At 31.2% G+C, this 19624-nt stretch overlaps 2 protein-coding genes across 3 annotated transcripts; both read right to left on the reverse strand.

Annotated features, from left to right (window-relative positions):
• Positions 1 to 4329, reverse strand: LOC101489210 (serine/threonine-protein kinase SAPK2). 2 transcript variants are annotated; one of them, XM_004504047.4, is made up of 9 exons: positions 4065 to 4329; positions 3862 to 3936; positions 3425 to 3526; positions 2698 to 2751; positions 2519 to 2611; positions 2279 to 2371; positions 2053 to 2157; positions 1858 to 1956; positions 1 to 496 (listed from the first exon to the last, which is right to left on the reverse strand). In XM_004504047.4, the coding sequence occupies exons 1-9, from the start codon at positions 4182 to 4184 to the stop codon at positions 209 to 211; spliced, it is 1029 nt and encodes a 342-aa protein (XP_004504104.1). In that variant the 5' UTR covers positions 4185 to 4329; the 3' UTR covers positions 1 to 208. The 2 variants fall into 2 exon arrangements, with proteins under 2 accessions (XP_004504104.1, XP_027191287.1); XM_027335486.2 differs by having other exon boundaries at positions 319 to 496; positions 1858 to 1925.
• Positions 4330 to 9709: 5380 nt separating this feature from the next.
• Positions 9710 to 19618, reverse strand: LOC101489532 (uncharacterized). The gene is made up of 4 exons (XM_004504048.4): positions 17265 to 19618; positions 16195 to 16323; positions 12250 to 13045; positions 9710 to 11512 (listed from the first exon to the last, which is right to left on the reverse strand). Exons 1-4 carry the CDS (start codon positions 19359 to 19361, stop codon positions 10569 to 10571), a joined length of 3966 nt encoding a protein of 1321 aa, XP_004504105.2. The 5' UTR covers positions 19362 to 19618; the 3' UTR covers positions 9710 to 10568.
• Between the last annotated feature and the right edge of the window lie 6 nt (positions 19619 to 19624).

The raw sequence follows: 19624 nt of genomic DNA on the forward strand, positions 1-19624 counted from the left end.
TGAGCAACACCGCAATTTGATTCCCACTAAGCAGAGATGAAGACAAGTAACTTCCAATCAATCAAAAAGGCACTAAAGTACAACTATTTGGTTGTTTGTTTTCCTTACATTGTTAAGACTTAAGAGTGATAGAAAAAAGAAGCATCTTATCTTAAACCACTTTCTTAGGAAGAATTTGTCTACAAAGTGCATAGTAACAAGCAAAGAATCACAATGCACAAACAAAATCACCGCTGGTTTCAATATCATCAATGTCAGCATCTGTATCCAAATCATCAAGATCCATACTACCACCAACAAACTGTTCACCCACTTTTGGTCCATCCCCTGCTTTTCTACCCTCTTGAATTATCGATAGTATTTCTTCAATGCTTTGAGATGATGATGAATCATCTTCTTCATCATTTTGTAATCCACCTTCACCATTCTCCATAAATTCTACTGGTAAGTTTTTTAGGAACCATGGGTGCTTTTTAATTTCTGGTATGGTAATTCTCTGCATAATTAATAATGTAACCAAAAGTTAACATCACAAAACCAATATGAGGAAATATATAAATTAGTCCCTGAAAAAATATACTTATTTCATATGTTTATTTAAGATTTTTTGCATATTTATTAATAAATATAAAATAATTAGAAGAAAAAAAGAAATTATTTTATCAAACTACACTCATCTTTACTATTAAAAGTCTAGCTCGGATTAATATGTTTAATAAATAATTTATATTTATTATTTTTTAAAAACTTATTTATTTAAATAGGTTAAACATTTAAAAATGTTTATTTAGCGTCGATCCACACAATCATATATATATATATATATATATAATTAAAATATAATTTTTATAAATATATATATAATAAAATAAAATACTTATCATATTTAAATATAATTTAAATTAGGATTCCTTTTTTTAGTAAAGAACTTTTTTTATTACATAAATACAAATAGTATTATTTTAAAGAGAGAAAATAAAGAATAATTATAACAAAAATATGATAAGTATTTTATTTTATTATATATATATTTATAAAAATTATATTGTTGTCACTTCCCGATGTCTATACACATTATTCTCTTTTTAAACTATTGTGTTATAAATTTGACGTTTGTGTTTTATTCATTTATTTTGTTTATAATTGTTGTTTATATATATATATATATCAAGTATGTTACCAAAAATGTTATAGTTGTATGGTACGACAAAATTCATGTTTTTTATTAGTCTATTATTTTTTTTTTATAGATAAAAATGTCATATTTAAAAATTTAAACACAAAATATAATTTTTAATAAATTAATAGTTCATATAAAACTTTTCAAATTAAAAGGTCATACCAAGACTCAAAATTAAGTCTTTGTCAGATAATAGCTCGAGCTTTAATTTTTAAATACATCTGAATCATTTAATCAAAATTGGATCATCCCAATTTCTCTATTATTTAATAATCAATGAATGATAATATTAATAATTTAATACAATCTTACAATTTGAAAGTTAGGTTTCAATTTCTCTCTCAATAAATGCATTACTGTTTTTTTTAAACTACGTGTCAGCAAACAAAATTATGATATAAATATTTGTTGATGTACATGCAAATGCGATTGAAGCCACATTTATATCAATTATTGATGTTGTAGATCATGGTGCAATTACAATTTCAGTGTAAAACCTTGAACAAAAAGAAAGAAAAAATTGATGAATATCTCTAAATTAGATGTATATAATTTGAGAGAGAAAAAGAGAGAAAGAAGGTTAATGATAGCATTAATTAAATAAATATCGAAAAATTGGAGGTGTGCATATATCTCTAGTCGAATAAAAAAAAGAAATGTTGAGTTAGGCAATGTACCTTCTCTGGGTTGGCGACAAATATCCGAGATAAAAGATGTCTACACTCTTGAGTAATACGGACATAGTCTGGAATAGAATAGTGTACACTAAGAATTCGCTGTCAAAATTATCCAAATATCATTGCTTAGAGACACATTAATTAAACCAACTAATTATTTATTTAATAGTTCAACTATCTAACTAACTAACTAACCTGAAGTGTTTTTCTGAAGTTTCTTGGGTCTTCTGGATCTTCAAAAGGATAAGCACCAACAAGCATCACATATAAAGTCACCCCACAAGACCAAACATCTGCAATCTAATAAGATAACAACAAATTGCTCACCATATTTTTATTCCAAATGACTAAGATCAAGCTTACATGATTAAAAGAGAATAATTTAATTAATTAGATTTTGATTAAAATTAATAAGTTATACCTTTCCATCATATTCTCTTCTTGATAAGACCTCTGGTGCAATATAAGCAGGGGTTCCTACAGTTGATTTTGGTTGGGAATGCAGAACAGATGACTGTAAAAAAAATTAACACCTCAAAAATAAGATTATGTTAAATGAAAACAATTAATGAAGAATTAATGTCTCAAGGTTTTAAAACAATTAATGTCTATAAGTGAAACTACTATGTTAAATGAAATTTAAGTGAAAATTTGTTCTTGCCTTTGAGTAACCAAAGTCACAAATTTTGAGTCTTGGTGCTAAGCTTGCATCTAAAAGTGTATTTTCTAGTTTAAGATCTCTATGACAAATTTCCTGCAAGAAGATTATATATATAGCTTCGAGTTTAGCTAGAGTAATGAGACTGAAACAATTACAATCACGTTGGACAAGAATTGTACCATTGAATGACAATAGCTGACTCCAGAAATTAGCTGCTGGAAGAAATATCTTGCCTAAATATAAGATAAGAAAACATTAATTTAAGAATAAATCATCTCTTTACAAGTATATACAATGAGAAATACTATTTTCTCTATATAAAAGTGAGTTTAAATATGATTTTAATCATTGAAATTATAGTGTTTTTAGTTTTAGTTATGTAAGATTTTTTATTTGGATGAAATTCTTGTAAATTAAAAAAAAAAAACATGATTTTTAATTTCTAATGTCATACACGGGTTACTAAAATTATGCCACATAGACCAACAAGCAAATGTCAAAAACTGAAAACAACAAATTTTAAATTAACGATATTAGTTCAAACAAAAAATTTACAAGAATTAAAAAAATAAATTATAATTGCAGTTTAAATCTTTTTTAAAAGAATAGGATGAAAATAAACGGTTGCATACAAAAAATAAAAGTTTATGAATAAATATATGTTACTATTAAACTTAGTTGGAAACATGACATGAACTTGCCATTGGAATTGGAATTTTTAACAGTAATGTTATATTTGCTTAAGCAGAAACAGTACTCCCACTTGTTAAAATATTGCATGAAAATCTTTATTACTGTTTTTTTGGAATCTAAAAAAGTTAATTAACATAATGGCTTGTTGGAAAAAATCACAATCATAATCACCAAAGACCAATGTTCTTATGATAAAGAAATGAAGAATTGTACCTCGTCCTCACTGAATCTACCCGCACTACATATTCTTTCAAACAGTTCTCCCCCAGCAGCATATTCCATCACTATTGCTAAATCAGTTGGAGTCAGCAACACCTGCAATTAATCATCATTTCATGAAAATTAGCAAATTAACATGAAAGGAGGATTTTAAGAAATCAAATTGATAAACTTTCCAGTTTAGTTTTAGAAGATTCTTGAAATTCCTTCCAAGGAAAAACCAAGAATAAAAATGATAATAAATATTGAGATGCTTTATAGACAAATTCAAAGAAAATAACAAAACTGACTCAAGGTTGTGTATTGTAGCTCAAGTTAAAATAATTGTCGAGATTCAAATTATGACATAACAATTAATATACTAACACGTTAAATTTAATGACACTAAAATCTATGAGTTTATAATAATCATTTGAGGATAAAAATAGTACCTCTTTAAATCTAACAATATTGGGATGCTTCAAGGATCTGTGATTTATAATCTCCCTTTGCACGTGCTCATCAATCTACAAAACCAAATGTAATTAAATAAAACATCATAAATTGAGCACAATCCAAAGTTCATATAAAATAATTGTAAAATAAAACAACATATAAGATAGAAGGGTAGAGAAAATGGAGTTAAAAAAAGGACCTTGAAGCCTCTTTCAATGAACTTAACAGCATATAATTGGCCACTCCATTTCTCCCTAACAAGCTTTGCAACACCAAAGTTACCTGACCCAATATCTTTAATTATCTCATACCGTTCCATGGTTAAGCTTGAATCTATATTGAAGTATATGTAGTTGTAGTGGTTATTTATGTGAGTTGATTGAAGGAGCTTATATTATTTTTCTGTGTGCGTGTTTGTTGCTATTGTACTTGTACTAGTTGTTGTTTGCGTGCAGCATATATTGCATTTTTTTTATGGTTTCCAAATTCCAATGTGCAAAAGGTTTGCTAAAACATATGATTTGGTTTTGGATGCCCTTTATTGCAAGTTACAATTGGACTCTCTCAATAATATGACTTCTGACACTACTTGGGATGGGGTACTTTTTATGCCCACATACTTTATTATGTCATTTATAGTAAAAATAATTATAGACACAAACTTTTTTTCTGCTTAGAAATTTAAAGTGAGAGCACTTAATAATTTAAAGTAAAAAGAAAATGTTTAAAATTGTAAAAAGTGAGATTTTATATTCAAAAGTTATTCTTTTATTTTCTTTTTTGTTTCTTTAATAAAGAACTATTAAGATACTCATTAGTATGACTGAAATTTAAATAATAATCATATCACAAGAAAATAAAGTAGAATTTTTAAACTCGAAAAAAAATTACTGACAGTTGTCTAATGACAACCAGATAACAGCAATATGTAAAAATTATTACAACTAATAGACTTCTTTCAAATACTCACGACTCTAGTACACCAACACTTTTCAAAGTTGATATTTGAATTACATTTCACAACACTATACACAAGAGTATAAAAGAAAATAAAAGAACTAGATACAAGTTTACGATATTTCTAATTAGTGTGAATTGTAATAAAAAACTAGAGTCATATATATAATCTTAAACTTCGTCTTCTTTTATAATTCTAAGGAACACGAGACTATTTTAACATTATCTAATTTCAACTAAATCCATGAGGTTAACCACGTTTTGTTGGTGCAATTTGAATTTATCACTTATTCAGTTAAATCGACCATATTATTATATGTGCTTAATTAACAAAAATTAAGATATATTTAACCTAAAATTTATAATAAATATATATTTTGATATTTATTTAAAAAATAAAATAATATTTAAAATTAAATGACAGTTTTTTAAAATATAATATATTTTTAATAATATGACAGTTATTTTAAAAATAAAAAAACAAAATAAAATCGTAATTTTTTCTTTCAAGTTTTAGAAAAAATATATGAATACACAAATTTCAAAGATAACATTTCTGCGGAAACATTTTCCTTAAAAGAATATATAAAGGGGGATTTATAAAAGGAAGTATTCTTTCAATTTTTTCCTTTATGCTTGTAATGGCCACATAATGTTAAGCGTGGCATGACCCCATTGGTACGAAGTAGTTGCACCGAGACAACCCCATTATGATCTGATCATGCAATGCAACTTGATTATTCCATGACCAACCCGTTCGGTAAGGATATCGACCTACGCGAGAATATTAAATTTTACTCTTCCAACTATAATAAGCTGACCAAGTTAGTGAATAATTAATTATGTATATCTATAAAATAATAATTAATTATTTAATAATTAATAATTAACATTAATTTATTTCTTCCGTAATAATAAATTATTTAGTTTAAAAGAGATAAAGTTTTGAAATATCAATTAGATCATTTCAATATATAAGAAGATTTAAAAAATAATATGAAGTTTTGAAGTGAAATTTTTAAATTTTAATTTGACATAATTAAAGGAATATAATTGATATTATATATTGCTTTTATTAATTAATTTAATATTATTAGATAATATTAAACTTAAAAATTATATATTTTAATTTTAAAAATATTAAAATTTAATATTTTTATCAAATATATAATTTTTTTAGGTGGAGGAATATTGTGTTGACAATTTAAGGGTCACAAGCGCGAGTATTGAAGCAGCAGTACTAACCGCGAGTGAAGTATATTGATATATAACTGAAGTACGTTCACACTCGGGAAATGGAAACATACAACAAGTGAATCATTTGCCAAAAATGAGAACAGAGATTGCGAGGTACGATTACCGAGGTGGAGAAGGACATGCCATAGGCTATTAAGTTGGATATTTTTAATCTTATCTCACATCGAATTTAAGTATTGCAATGCATACTGTCTCAACTCTCATCTCAATGTCGCAAGCCTGCTTTTGTTGCTTTTAGATTTGAATTTCCATTTTAATGCAAATAATAAGCTGTTGTTAACGGTGTCTCAAAATCTTAGGATGACAATTGAACAATTTTTAAAAGGTATCCACAAAAAATACCTATGATGCAAGAATAGACTAAAAATTTGCTCTACACATATGGGCAAAGGGGACATGCAAATTGCAATTACCTACAAAGCTAAGTAGATATAGATGCGGATATGGTTATTCTATAGTCTATATCTACTGGGGTCGGAATATATTGAGTCAAAAGTTTATAGTTTGATCTATTTATAAATTTTTTTATTTAACTTGTTTAATAAAAATAATAAGTTCCGACTTTTTTAAAGCTATTAATTTTAATAAAATCATATTTAAATTTATAAAAAAACCTATTAAGTCTTATAGACCGATCTATATTATTATTATTATTATTATTATTATTATTATTATTTATTAACATTATTATTTTTTATTATTATTTATTAATATTAATATTTGTTAATTATGGGTTCATTTTGTTTATTTATTTTTTTGGAAGATTGTTGCATAATTGCTAGTTATAATTTTATTAGATTTGATTATATATAAATGCTTAGTTTAACCTATTTAAAAAATATAAAATATACTATTTAAATGCTTTAATATGAAATAGGCTTTTAGGCTAGGTCAAACTTTTTAAAAATTTCAGGTCAGACCGAAAGTAAAACCTGTGATAAGTCGTTAACCAGACTCAGACCGAAAAAATTAATTGTAAATCGGACTTATGTCTTTCAAAGCATGATCTGACCTGACCTATTATTACTCCTAATTTCTACTTCGCTTTATATTTGTGTATATATATAATTTTTGTTTCAATATTAAATTAATTTAATATTATCTTAACTTATATATAATGATAATTAAAATTATTTACACTATCATCTAATAATTTTTTTTTATATTTGACACATCATTAAAATTCCCTAACTTTTTTTCAAATAAAGTTATCTATCTTTTCTGACATCATATTCTTTCATGTTGCTATGTTTTTTTTTCTTCATCTTTTGATTGGTTCTTTCTGCATTATCAAAGTTCTCACCAAATTACTATAGTAACACTATATTTTTCCTTGACATAGATATCTTTTGAACCAAAAAGGAAAAGACTAAATTGTTACAAAAGAATCTTGAGAATTTTTTTGTTTTAATATGTCAAAAACGAGTATGGATACAAGTACATAGGTACTCAGAAAGTAGGAGTATAAGTCTAAATACAAATGTTTTTTAAAACTGCAGATTTGAGAACAAATACTTTAATGTTATGACCAAATTATACCTATTGTCATATCCAAACTATATCCATTGTCATCCCAACAAGAGTTTCTCCAATGGTAGAGTAGAGTGAAGTGAATAAGAATGAGAAATTGCACAAATTCGAAAGTGATGAAGCTAGTTTGGTTGAGTTTTTACAAATGTTTACAAAATCAAACTAAATTGATGAAGGTCATTTTAATTTAGTCCAATTCAATCGCGTTGATATTTTTAAAACTTAAGACATTTAGTTTTGAATACGAACTTTTATATACTATTAAAATAGTTGTGCAAACTTTTTTTTTATGACACAAATACATAAATTACAGCGGAAAAATAAAATATTTAAAAATATATATATTTTAAGATAATATTACTGATATAATATAAAATATAATAATTTTGTTATAAGATATGAATGGTTAATTTTTAATGATTTTGTGAAGAGTTGAAATTACTATAGGTATTTGTGTATAAAATTAATAAATATTCAATTCATATCTTATGCTATAGAAGAGTTATGATCTCCTCAAATATTTATATTTCTTTTATGATAGAGAAGTTGACTAAAAAGTAAAAAAAATATGTTTAATATTTTAATTATTAAATCATTTTTCTCTTTATCTTTTATAAATGTACTAGTATCTAAGGAGATACCGACTCCTTATGGAAATACACAAATGAAACTATAGTAATGGAAAAATAAATAAAACGAGAAATAAAGAATCCTAAATGATCTGAGAAAGTGAAGGAAGAGTATGAGGATTGAGGTGGACGGTGGAGTTGTGAAGGGTTTGTGGGATGATCACTGTCCTTGGGAAGGGCAATGTGGTGGGGCCTACTTTTCATTTGGAAGGAAAAAAGAAAGTGGAAGAGAAGCTTTGCGGGCATTCACAAGCATGTGATTTGCATCATCAACGGTGATGGCGTGCTACGGAAAAGTAGGAAAATGAAGTGGATACTTTCCTTCATATTTGGTTTGAGAAAAAAACACTATAATCATAGTTATGCCATTTCCATTTCATGGATTTATTTATGTAACGTTATACGCATTCCATTGAAACCAATGCAGTCAATTCTCATCCCACATGCCCTTCAATTTGGAACCCTAATGCTTAGTTGGAGATTACTACTACATTTATAGATGTTATTTTAGCTCAACGCAATAGTCTTTGCTTCTTTTGAGGCTTTGCTTACTTGACAAAAATGAAAAGAAAAAAAAGTTACATTATTATTTTTTAATTTTTTGTTTATAACTTTCGCACAATTTTTCCAATCAATTTGTAAATTACGATAAAATTTCATCATAGACCGAACTCTAGAATGAGCAATTTGCTCTTTAGAATAGATAGATTCTATGGTTCAAATGGTTAGTCAATGGAGTTATGAATGTGGTTATTAGATAATGAAAAGTTGGTCCCAATAATAAAAAAGTTGATTCTTGTAGAGTTGACTTATAATGGACCGATCGAGCTAAATCTTATAGTGGGTGAATATCCAACCAGACTATGATTGTTTTCATACCCCAAGTACTAAATCTAATAGGATGAAATGCTATATGACGCTCCAATAACAATTACTAGAGATAATGTCAAACAATACTGAGTCTAAATGAATGCTATATTTTAAATATTTGCATCTTTTCGTGATACAAGTAAATATGTATTAAATAGTTGATTTTTTGTGTAAACAATATCCTTCGATGTTGCTATTAAAAGGGATCCGTGTCATCCCATTTAAATGCTATTGGATAATGATTGATTTTTTAATCGTTAATTGTCAATATCATTTATACTCTAACATGTATCCAGTAAACCTCAATTCGTGTTGTTTGTAGTGTTAATGTCAAATCACACAACACATGGATGGTGACACGGAATGAAGTTGAAAATGTTAAGCATGCGTACGTGATAGGCAAGATGAAACAGATGTGTCCAACCTCATTATAGCGAAACAAGATATTTGTATAACTACCCCTCCTTTCTTTGTATGCTTATTCAGAATTACTAGCATCAATTCGACAACCCTGGTCCGTCTTACCTTGATCCTTTAGACAATTTAAATAGTAGTTAGTTTAGTCCTCTATGTTATCTGTTAGTCAATTTATCCCATAAAATTACTAAAAATAAATACTTAAGAGATATATTTGTAATTTAGATAGGATTATATTAACAACACCTCGCGGAGAAATACTCCACACATTTAGGGAGCAAACATTATGTTTTCCCTAAAGTTATCTTTTATTTTTGACATAACAGAATAAAGCAATCAAATCAAAATAAGATAGAATATTATACAGCTGCCAGTCTTGTTAATAAGCCAAGCCAACGCCCAACTTCAAGGAAAGATCTAAGGAACTATGTGAACCTTCTTCCTCATGCCAAGTGCCCAAGTCCCACTCCACACACTGCTTCATTACCCTTACTCCACGGTGCCAGCCCAAAAAACATTGAGTTTACGTTTGATCCCACATGAAGTGACGGAGACAAGCTTTTCCATAAATGCATCATTATTTACTCTTCATTTACTGCATAATTCATCAATGCTCTGATAATTCATTTTTTATCTCCATGTCTACATTGGAGTTCCCTCACTCAACTTTTTAACATCAAAACCAACAACTCACTTATCTTATAGGAAAGTAGCTAATCCATTAAAATAACTTGCATGTGAATGATAAGAATATTATCGGAACAACAAATGAACCAGCATGTCTCGGATGCATGTCTCAGAATATTTGAACACGGTGAAGCTGGCTCTATTTAGGAAATTCAAATGCATGGCTCAAATTCTCAATCCTAACTTGCCCTTTATTATCGAACTGAACAATTGGCATGAGTTTTTATATTCCCAGCTTTTGATCTTCAGGGTAAGAGCCAATTTGGCATGAAGTGTCAAGCCTAAAAGTTTAACGTGACTGCTTCACCCGACTCAATAAAATCTGTATTGGCACTAGTCAAACCACTTAACTAAAATTAACTTACAGCTTCTTCAAAGTTACCCTTCACCTTCATGTGTAATGTAATCCTCCTTAAAGCAACATGAATGTCATCTATGTTTGGATGTGATGGATCCCCTCCAACAAAACAGTGGAGTTTGTTTCCAATCTGCATCCAACTATAAGCTCTTTGTTTCTTAACTCCTTGCTCTTTCATTAGAACCCTCACTCTATTGACATCCTTCCACTTGCCCGCAGCAGCATATATATTAGACAGCATGACATATGCACCAGAATTATAAGGATCCAAATTCAAAATGTTCCTAGCTGCAAGTTCGCCCAATTGCACGTTTGAATGAATATTGCAGCCCACAAGTAGAGCACTCCAGATGCTGGAATCTGCCTTGAATGGCATCTCTTGGATTAGTTGGCAAGCTCTCTGCAATTGACCTGCTCGACTCATAACATCAATTATGCAAGAATAATGTTCAGACCTTGGCGGAATACCATAATTATGGACCATCAAGTTAAAAAGATACACTGTCTCATCAACCTTCCCAGCACGACAACATGCAGACAGCAAATTAAGGAAAGTTATGCCATCGGGCGTAACTCCGACTGTTACCATATGATCAAAGTAGTAGCGAGATCTGTCATAGAGACCATGCTGAGCAAATGCAGCAATGATGGTGTTCCATGAAACAATGTCCGGATGAGAAATTTGTCCAAAGGCTAATTCAGATTTGACTATTTCACCACATTTGCTGTACATAGTAACCAAGGCATTACTCACAGACAAATCTGAATCAAAGCCATGCTTAACTACAAGAGCATTTGTCTGTCTTCCTTCCTCGAGTAATGCCAAACTAGCACAGGCAGTAAAAAGCGAAACAAAGGTTAAGTCGTCAGGTTGCATGCCAGTCCTGACCATTTGGGAAAATAAATTTAGTGCCTCTTCCCCTCTCCCATTCTGGGCATAACCTACAAGTCATGAATCGATTATGAAAATATGGAATATTAGGAGAGAGAGCAATGACAATTGACAATGCATGAGAAAAGAAGAACCACCTACTCCTAGGATTGCAACAAGTTATTGTGTTTTTCCCTCCTTGCCAGTTTAATCAAAATATGTTATAAATGGAAGAAGATCCTGTGATATCTAACAGATGAAATGGAATAGAAAAGAATAGAGTGAAATAGAATAAAATTGCCGGTCCATTGTTTGAATATTTTCATTATAGAATGTAGAAAAACCTAAATTCAATCTCACCCCCAAGATAAATAAAGAGATGAAAAATGGAATATTAGATGAAATGGACCTGTATCCTGTCCACCTCTCTATCCAGCCTCTCCATCCTCGTCAGCCAAATCTTAGTGAATTAATCTAAAGGATTAAAGATCAACACTCCAAATCATTATACTCATCAGACAGCTAAGATTTGAGTATAGACACAAAAGGGGCTATCCATAAACACATTCTTCGGTGTGCCATTGAATTCCATCCTATTCGATTTTTGACAAGAATCCAAACAACGGTCCCATTCCATCCCTAAAGTGAGCTTATATTTCTAAATAAAGTTATATCCGCCTCTGATTTAAATGAATTTTGAGTTATCAACTTACAAGTAGGCACACACATCACACATTGGACTATAATTTGAAACTTTGAATAAATGAATGAATAAGAGAATGTTTTAGCTTTTAAAAATTGGCTTTACCAGTTATCATTATATTCCAAGAAGCGATATCTCTGCACGAAATCTGTTGAAACAAGTTCCAAGCCTCATCAACCTTCCCTTGTTTACAAAACCCAGTAATCATAGCAGTGCAAGCCACTACATTCTTCTGAGGCATTTTCACAAACAGTTCCCACGCTTCCTCATACAACCCATTCTCAACAAGACCACTAATCATCACCGTCCACGAAACCTCATTCCTAAACGGCATCGCATCGAAAAGCGCCTTCGCGCGCTTAATCCCATTTTCCATCTTCGCATACCCATCAATCATCACAGTATACGAAACAACATTCGGACGCGGCATTTCTTCGAACAGCTTCTGCGCTTGTTCCACGTGCCCGTTTTTCACGAAACCTGATATCATTGCGTTATACGATGCGGCGTTTTTCTCCGGCATAGCGGTGAAGTACTTAAACGCGTCGTTTATGTTGTTATTTTGGACGCAGGCGGTTATGATAGAGTTCCATGAGACGACGTTTTTGTGTGGCATGGATTGGAAGAGAGATTTGGAGTGTTGTAGGAGGCCGTTTTGCCAGTAAGCGGTGAGCATGGAGTTCCATGTGACGATGTCTTTTGTGGAGGTTTTGTCGAACAGGTGGCGTGCGGCGTTGATGTTACCGGCACGTGAGAGGGAGGTGATGGTGAGGTTGATGCGATATACATGTTGTTGAGCTGAGAAAAGTCGAAAGGAGTGGCGATGGAATGGTGATGGTTTGAGTGAAATCGGAACCAGGCTAGTGTGCATGGAGTAGGATTGTAGGAGACTGAACCGGCTAAATTATACTCCTTCACTCCTCTCCTTTCCAATATCAAAAAACAAACAATGGCCAAAAAGGATTATAAACAAATTTCAATTCAATTAGTTCTATTTTATTAACCACAGCATTCACAAAAACATGCTATACTCATATCAACATTTGATTGCGTAAATATTTACTGAATTATCATGACACTTACGGATGCCGTTGGTATAATATCATAATTAATTTACAAATGTAAGGTTTCGATGCCAATAAATCACAAGACGTTCAACTTAGTAATATTTGTATTTGTCAATTGAATTAAGAATTAAAGACAAATTGATTTATATGTGACTATGTAGAGTCTTTTTTCCTCTTTATTTAATATATTATTATTTTCGGTAAAAAAATATGTGGAGTTCGTGGTAAATAATCTTTATTCACATTTGATTAAATAGTTTTGATTTTATCGGGTAGTTTACCATTTTAGTCTCTAAAAGTGTAATGTGATGTCACTTTGGTATTTGACGTAATTAAAAATTCAAATTAATTTTTAAATCATCAAAATATAAGTTAATTTAGTCTTTGACGTTATAAAGATCAATGACTATTTTGACAATAAGTTGTATTTTAAAAAAATGATAGTAAATTGTATCTTTCATTAACTATTTTGATGATTTAAAGACTAAATTTGAATTTTTGGCTGAGTCAGATACCAAAATGACAATATCTTCGCTTTCAAAAACTAAAATGATGGTTTATTCAAATTTTATCATAGTTTCACTATACCATCTCTCTCCTCAACTCTTCCACCAAGTCCGTCCTTTTAGGTTGTATAACTATACCCACTACGATTTCTCATTATCATTGTTTTCTACCTCTACTATTACATTACATGTGACAGATCCTCTAGAGGTTTAGAAGATTATCACATTAGATTAAGAGTAATCATACAAGTGAATTTAACATTATATATTCACTCAAAACTTTAAAATAGTAAGTATATGAAATATGTTATTTATATAATACTTAACATCTACTTTTTCATTCAATACGAGACTTATATTAACACTTAATATTCCAACAACACGTTTTACTTTGCTAACTTCACTTCTTCTTTTAAGTCTCGCAAAATAACTAGCTAACTTTACTTCTTCTTTTAAGTCTCGCAAAATAACTATTTCGACCTTAAGCATATTATGTTTCAACTCTATTGTCATGAATCGTGATCAAACTAATAGAGTCTGATAATGTGACTTCCTTTACAAATATGGCAAAGTCTGATGGAGTAGTAAGATTTAAGAGAGTAAATTTAGGGACCAATAAGATTAATGTAGGCATGGTGAGGATTAATAAAATCAAAGGATAAATAACCATCAATCACCGTGGATCATATGTGAAGTTGATTCGTCCTAACTATCGCCTTAATCAAATATGTTTACAACTACTCTTGAGGAAAGACAAATAACTTTATGCTATAACTCAAGCACCAGAGCGGAAACTATCTAAAGGACAAATGTTCATCCTCTCCTATTATTTTTTGACTTTTTACTAGAAACAAACTTCTAAGAGTGTAAAGTTTACTAAAAAAGTACACTGCAAAAAGTCAACTTATGATAGTGTAATTAACATCTTGTCAGAAAAAATAGAGGGGATGAACAATAACTATCTAGAGAATCAAAACTTTTGAAAATACTCCATAAATTCACTTGAGTGTAAAAGGCCGAATTAAAGTTTTGTTTCAAAAAAAAAAAAAAAGAACGAAATGCTCCATAGGGATAATTGTTTAGAAGAGCCCATAAAAAAACTAATGTAATCAATGTCAGCTTCTAAACTCATAATTGATCGGCTGATTTACAATACCTAGTTTGCATCACCATAATAATTAGAGTTCTTTAGAAAAACTTTGCAAGTATTTATAAATTTAAATAATTAGAATTTTTTAATTACAACTGTGCAAGCATAAATTTTGGTCACAGCTATCACATTTTACACCAGTATAGAAAATCTTCTAAATCAAACAATGGCCTATTGCGAGTTCGTTATATGTTTTCTGAAGCAATGAGCCAAGTCTTTAAAAATAATTTGTCAAGTTGGAGGTCCAATATTGATATGCTCATTGTCTTCATAGTAGTCTCACTTTATCTTCATAGTCAAGTATGATATTAAAACCACAACATCAGTACCTTGCATACGTTATGTAAATGCTAAATATCAATAGTTTACACATCAACCATAAGAAAAGTACCTCGTGCTTTATTTGATAATTTTAGATGAAGCAACAAAAAGGAGATTAATTTTATAAAATCTGAAAGTGTAGAAGCCATATGTTTTTTCTCTATCTTCCTCTCGCTGCAGTTGAAGTTCAAAAGCATCCTGATTCTCGTGTTTTCTGGAGGGAGTTCTGCTCAGTGAAGTCAAGGTTCAAACACAATGGAGGTGACTTGCTGTTACCAAATGCCTCTACAAGCATGAATACTGGAAACCGTTTTATTCGGATGATGCAGTCCTTGCCAAGTTTTTAAAGACCAAGTACCACACATAACCTCTGCAGTAGCTAAGTGACATGCTCATTGGTTTTGGCATGCTATAAGCAAAAAGACTTTAATTTTAATGTAGCTACAAAACTTGTTGCACTAATACATGATGAGGAAAGTGGATGATCAGCTAACATTTTTAATCTAACACTGTAACCTAACATCTTTAGAAGAAGATATAGCATGCCATTTAGACTATAAGAGGCATAAATTACTTGTGAGAAGTTATGATGCGACACAAGTGAGGTTTGTAAACTTTCTGCGTAAGGATTTTTTCAAGGTTGATGTACTGCAACAGCCAGATCATTATTTTAAGTTATATTATTATTTCAAATGCAAAAAAAAAAAAAAAAAAATCAAACCAAATAAAAAGAATTGTTACATAGCCATATATCCTATTCTGAAACAAGCTGGGTTTCAAGCTAAAGAATAAGAAATAAAAGAAATGAAAATTTGATGTTTTATTGAAACTATAAAAGTATAAACAAATATGCACTTAGCACACCAGATGGAGCTGGTAAAGATTGTTATTAGCTTGTTTGCAGCAGCTTCCTCTGGCCTTTCAAAGCCATTTTCCGGATTCAAAATCATCACCATTGGAGTAGTATACTTCAAAAAGAAGATACAAAGCGGAAAGTTGTATATACCAAAAACAATATGGTAGCAAGATCCGGGGGACTGGAGAATTTGAACAGATGAGCTACTTTGAGCTCATTAAAAGATCTTGGCACTCCTGATGTGGGTGGTATCAACGGAAAAGTTGCTGGGAAATTTATCTGCAACTATTGACCACAGCAGACAGTGGCTGACGGACAACAATGACTGGGAGCCGATAAAAAAAACCAATCAGCAATGAAGCTGCCTGGAAAGTGAATGGCTAAATGCAGAAGCAAAGGCCATAGATTGGGAGCTTTATTACAATCTTGAAAAAAGAAAGAAATCTGAATCTTATTGAGTGAATTCAAGATACAAGCACTAATGTGATGGTATAGGCTAAATGTAAACAGGAAATATGCAATAATAAATAACTGCCCCAATAATTATTAAATATAACAAAAAATAATTACATCTGTTACTCTATCCTAAATTAAAGCTAATTTACATATTTACATCACTTTTTTTTTTGTGAAGTACTAGGAAGATTATTAGGAGGGTGTAACATTATTCAACAGTAATATATAACTGATCAGTTATAAGATATGAAAACACAAGAACAAGAATGATGTATTTAAAAAGTACAAATGGGCTAGTAAGAAAGAAAAGAACAATTGGAACAATAAAAGGGATGGAACTCAGAAATTTCACCTTAAATACGAGATGCAGGCATGCAACATTACAATTTAATATTTTTCTTCGATAATAGAAAAAATATAATGCTTTTAGAATATGTATAATCATCAATTTACCTTAATAAACAACCAATTGCCTCAGCCAAATTTGTGTTTCATATGGCACACGTCTTTCAAGGCTCTACCTGAATAATTGAACCGATCACACAATTGTTTTCTAGACCCAAATGTCTTTAGCTGCTTTGCTTTGTCACAAGAAATTTTCATCATAGCATTGTTGTTCTTCTCACCTAATATTCATACAGCTTTTCACCTTTTCACCTTGTTTCAAAAACTTTTAGACAGGATACGAAGTGCATATGACAGTATGCAATGCACCCTTCTTTTGGAAACATTCAAACTTCAAAGCACAGAAGATTACCATTTTACCAAAGGTCCTTGCAAGAACAACTTCCACCAATGAAATGATGAAACCTACTTGAATCTCTTATAATGATTGGCCGAGCTATAGTCATTGATGCAAACTTCATAAATACATGACAGTCATCACAGATACGTATATTCTTTATGATCCGTATTGGTGCAACTCCATTGGGTTTTTTAATTAAAGAAAACGCGAGAGCAAGTTTCTCACTGTGGTGAGAGATGGATCTAAATTTTTCTTCCTCTACCACATTATGTAGAACAATGCTTGTATCTGGATTATACCCAATTTGTTGCAATGTTGAGATCAATCTGTTCAATTGACCGAAGATTCTTTCCGTTTCTGGATGATTGTGATCTCCTGAAACAAATCGGTGGACTTCGTTCCCAACCTCAACCCAACTGTATGCAGCAAACTTCTTTACATTTTTGTTCTTCATAACTGACCTTACAACAGCTACATCTTTCCATCTCCCACAAGCAGCATACAAGTTGGAAAGCATGATATAAGGTCCAGCATTATTTGGATCCAATTGAAAGAGATAATTAGCCGCAAACTCTGCAGTCTCTATGTCGCCCTTGGAACAAACAGATAGTAAGCTGGACCAAATCTGGTAATCTGGTTCGTGAGGCATACCTTTGATTAAATCCACTGCTTTATCAATATTACCTGACCGACCAAGGAGAGTAATCATACATGCATAGTGATCCAACGTCGGTGTCATCCCTTGTTCACTGATTGAGTCAAAATATTTATGTCCTTCTTCAACCTTATCAGCATTGATACAAGCCGATAAGACACCCACAAAACTAATATTGTCAGGTTTCAAATTTTCTTGCAGCATTTTTTCATACAGAGCCAAGGCCTGTTGACCCTGTCCATTTTGTGCATAACCCAAAATCATGGCATTCCAAGTGATCACATTCTGAACAGGCATAGTTTCGAAAATTATGCGAGCGTCGAAAGGGACTCCACACTTGCAATACATATCAACAAGTGCACTCGATACAAGCATATTACTATTAAAACCAATACGAATAACTTTTCCATGGATAACCTGACCGTGATACAAAGATGCAAGCTTGGCACATGAGCTTACAACACTAGAAATGGTGTGGCTGTCAGGTCTGACGTTTCCACGAAGCATGTCATTAAACAACATCAAAGCATCCTCCTCTCTTCCGCTTTGTGTATAACCAACAATCATCGTAGTCCAACAAATCTCATCCCGTTTGGTTATTTTACTGAACATATTCCTTGCATCATCTACACGTCCAGATTGAAAGTAGGCATTGAGAACATTAGAAACTGTAACTTGGTCAGGCTTCAAACCAGATAATTGCATCTTATTGAACAAATGAATGCACTCATCAGGGTTCCCCATTTTCACATACCCAGAGATCATGAGATTCCACGAAACAACATTTTTTTTAATCATTCCATCAAACAACCAGCGCGCCCTATCTATATCACCACACTTGGCATACATATCAGTCACAGCATTCCAAACAAATGTATTTTTCTCAAAATCAGCAGCAACAACTCTCCCATGAATCTGTTTCCCAAGCCTGAAATCCAAGAGCTGAGAACATGCTTGCAATGCATTCACATATGAGTACTGGGTAGGCTGAAACCCATCTTCCTGCATTCTCACAAGAATTTTCAATGCTTTGCTCGAAAGCCTATTACTTGCAAAACAAGCAATCAATGTGTTATACGAAACAGAATCACGACAAGGCATTTGATCAAAGACCGCACACAAATCCTCAACCAAGCCGACCTTGGCATAAACAGAAAGCAAGGCATTCCAAGAATAAACATCCCTCCTAGGCATATTATCAAACAGGTGTTTAGCATCTGAGAGCTTGCCACATTTGGCATATAAATGGAGAAGTTTGTTATGGATGAAGGAATCTTGAGGTTGAAAAAGTTGAATTTCCATGTGAGATTGCAATCTCTTGGCTTGATTGAAGTCATTGGCTTGAGCACAGTGAAGCACAAGACGAGTGTAATCAGCAGAAGAAGCAGGACCGCGAGTGAACAAAAGATCTATGGCTTCACGAAGCTGTTGTTTTACCTTCATCGTAGTTTTAATTAACATAACCCTATTTATTCACTGATTAACATAAACCGATTATGTACAAAATTCTCTCTTCGATATTCACTTCCACACTCCTTTATTTCAATTCAATTTCCTCTCCCCCTTTCTTTCCTCCTCAATTAATTTACCTTTTCAATGTTATTCAACTAAACTATTTCACCCAACACTTGCTTCATGTTGTAAAATCAGCTTTCAAAAACCACCACTTGCATATACTCTTTAAGCAACAAGATACTTCCAGCTTAAAATCTCATTTTTAATTC

This window comes from Cicer arietinum, chromosome 6 (genome assembly GCF_000331145.2).
Source record: "Cicer arietinum cultivar CDC Frontier isolate Library 1 chromosome 6, Cicar.CDCFrontier_v2.0, whole genome shotgun sequence".
NCBI lineage: Eukaryota > Viridiplantae > Streptophyta > Magnoliopsida > Fabales > Fabaceae > Cicer > Cicer arietinum.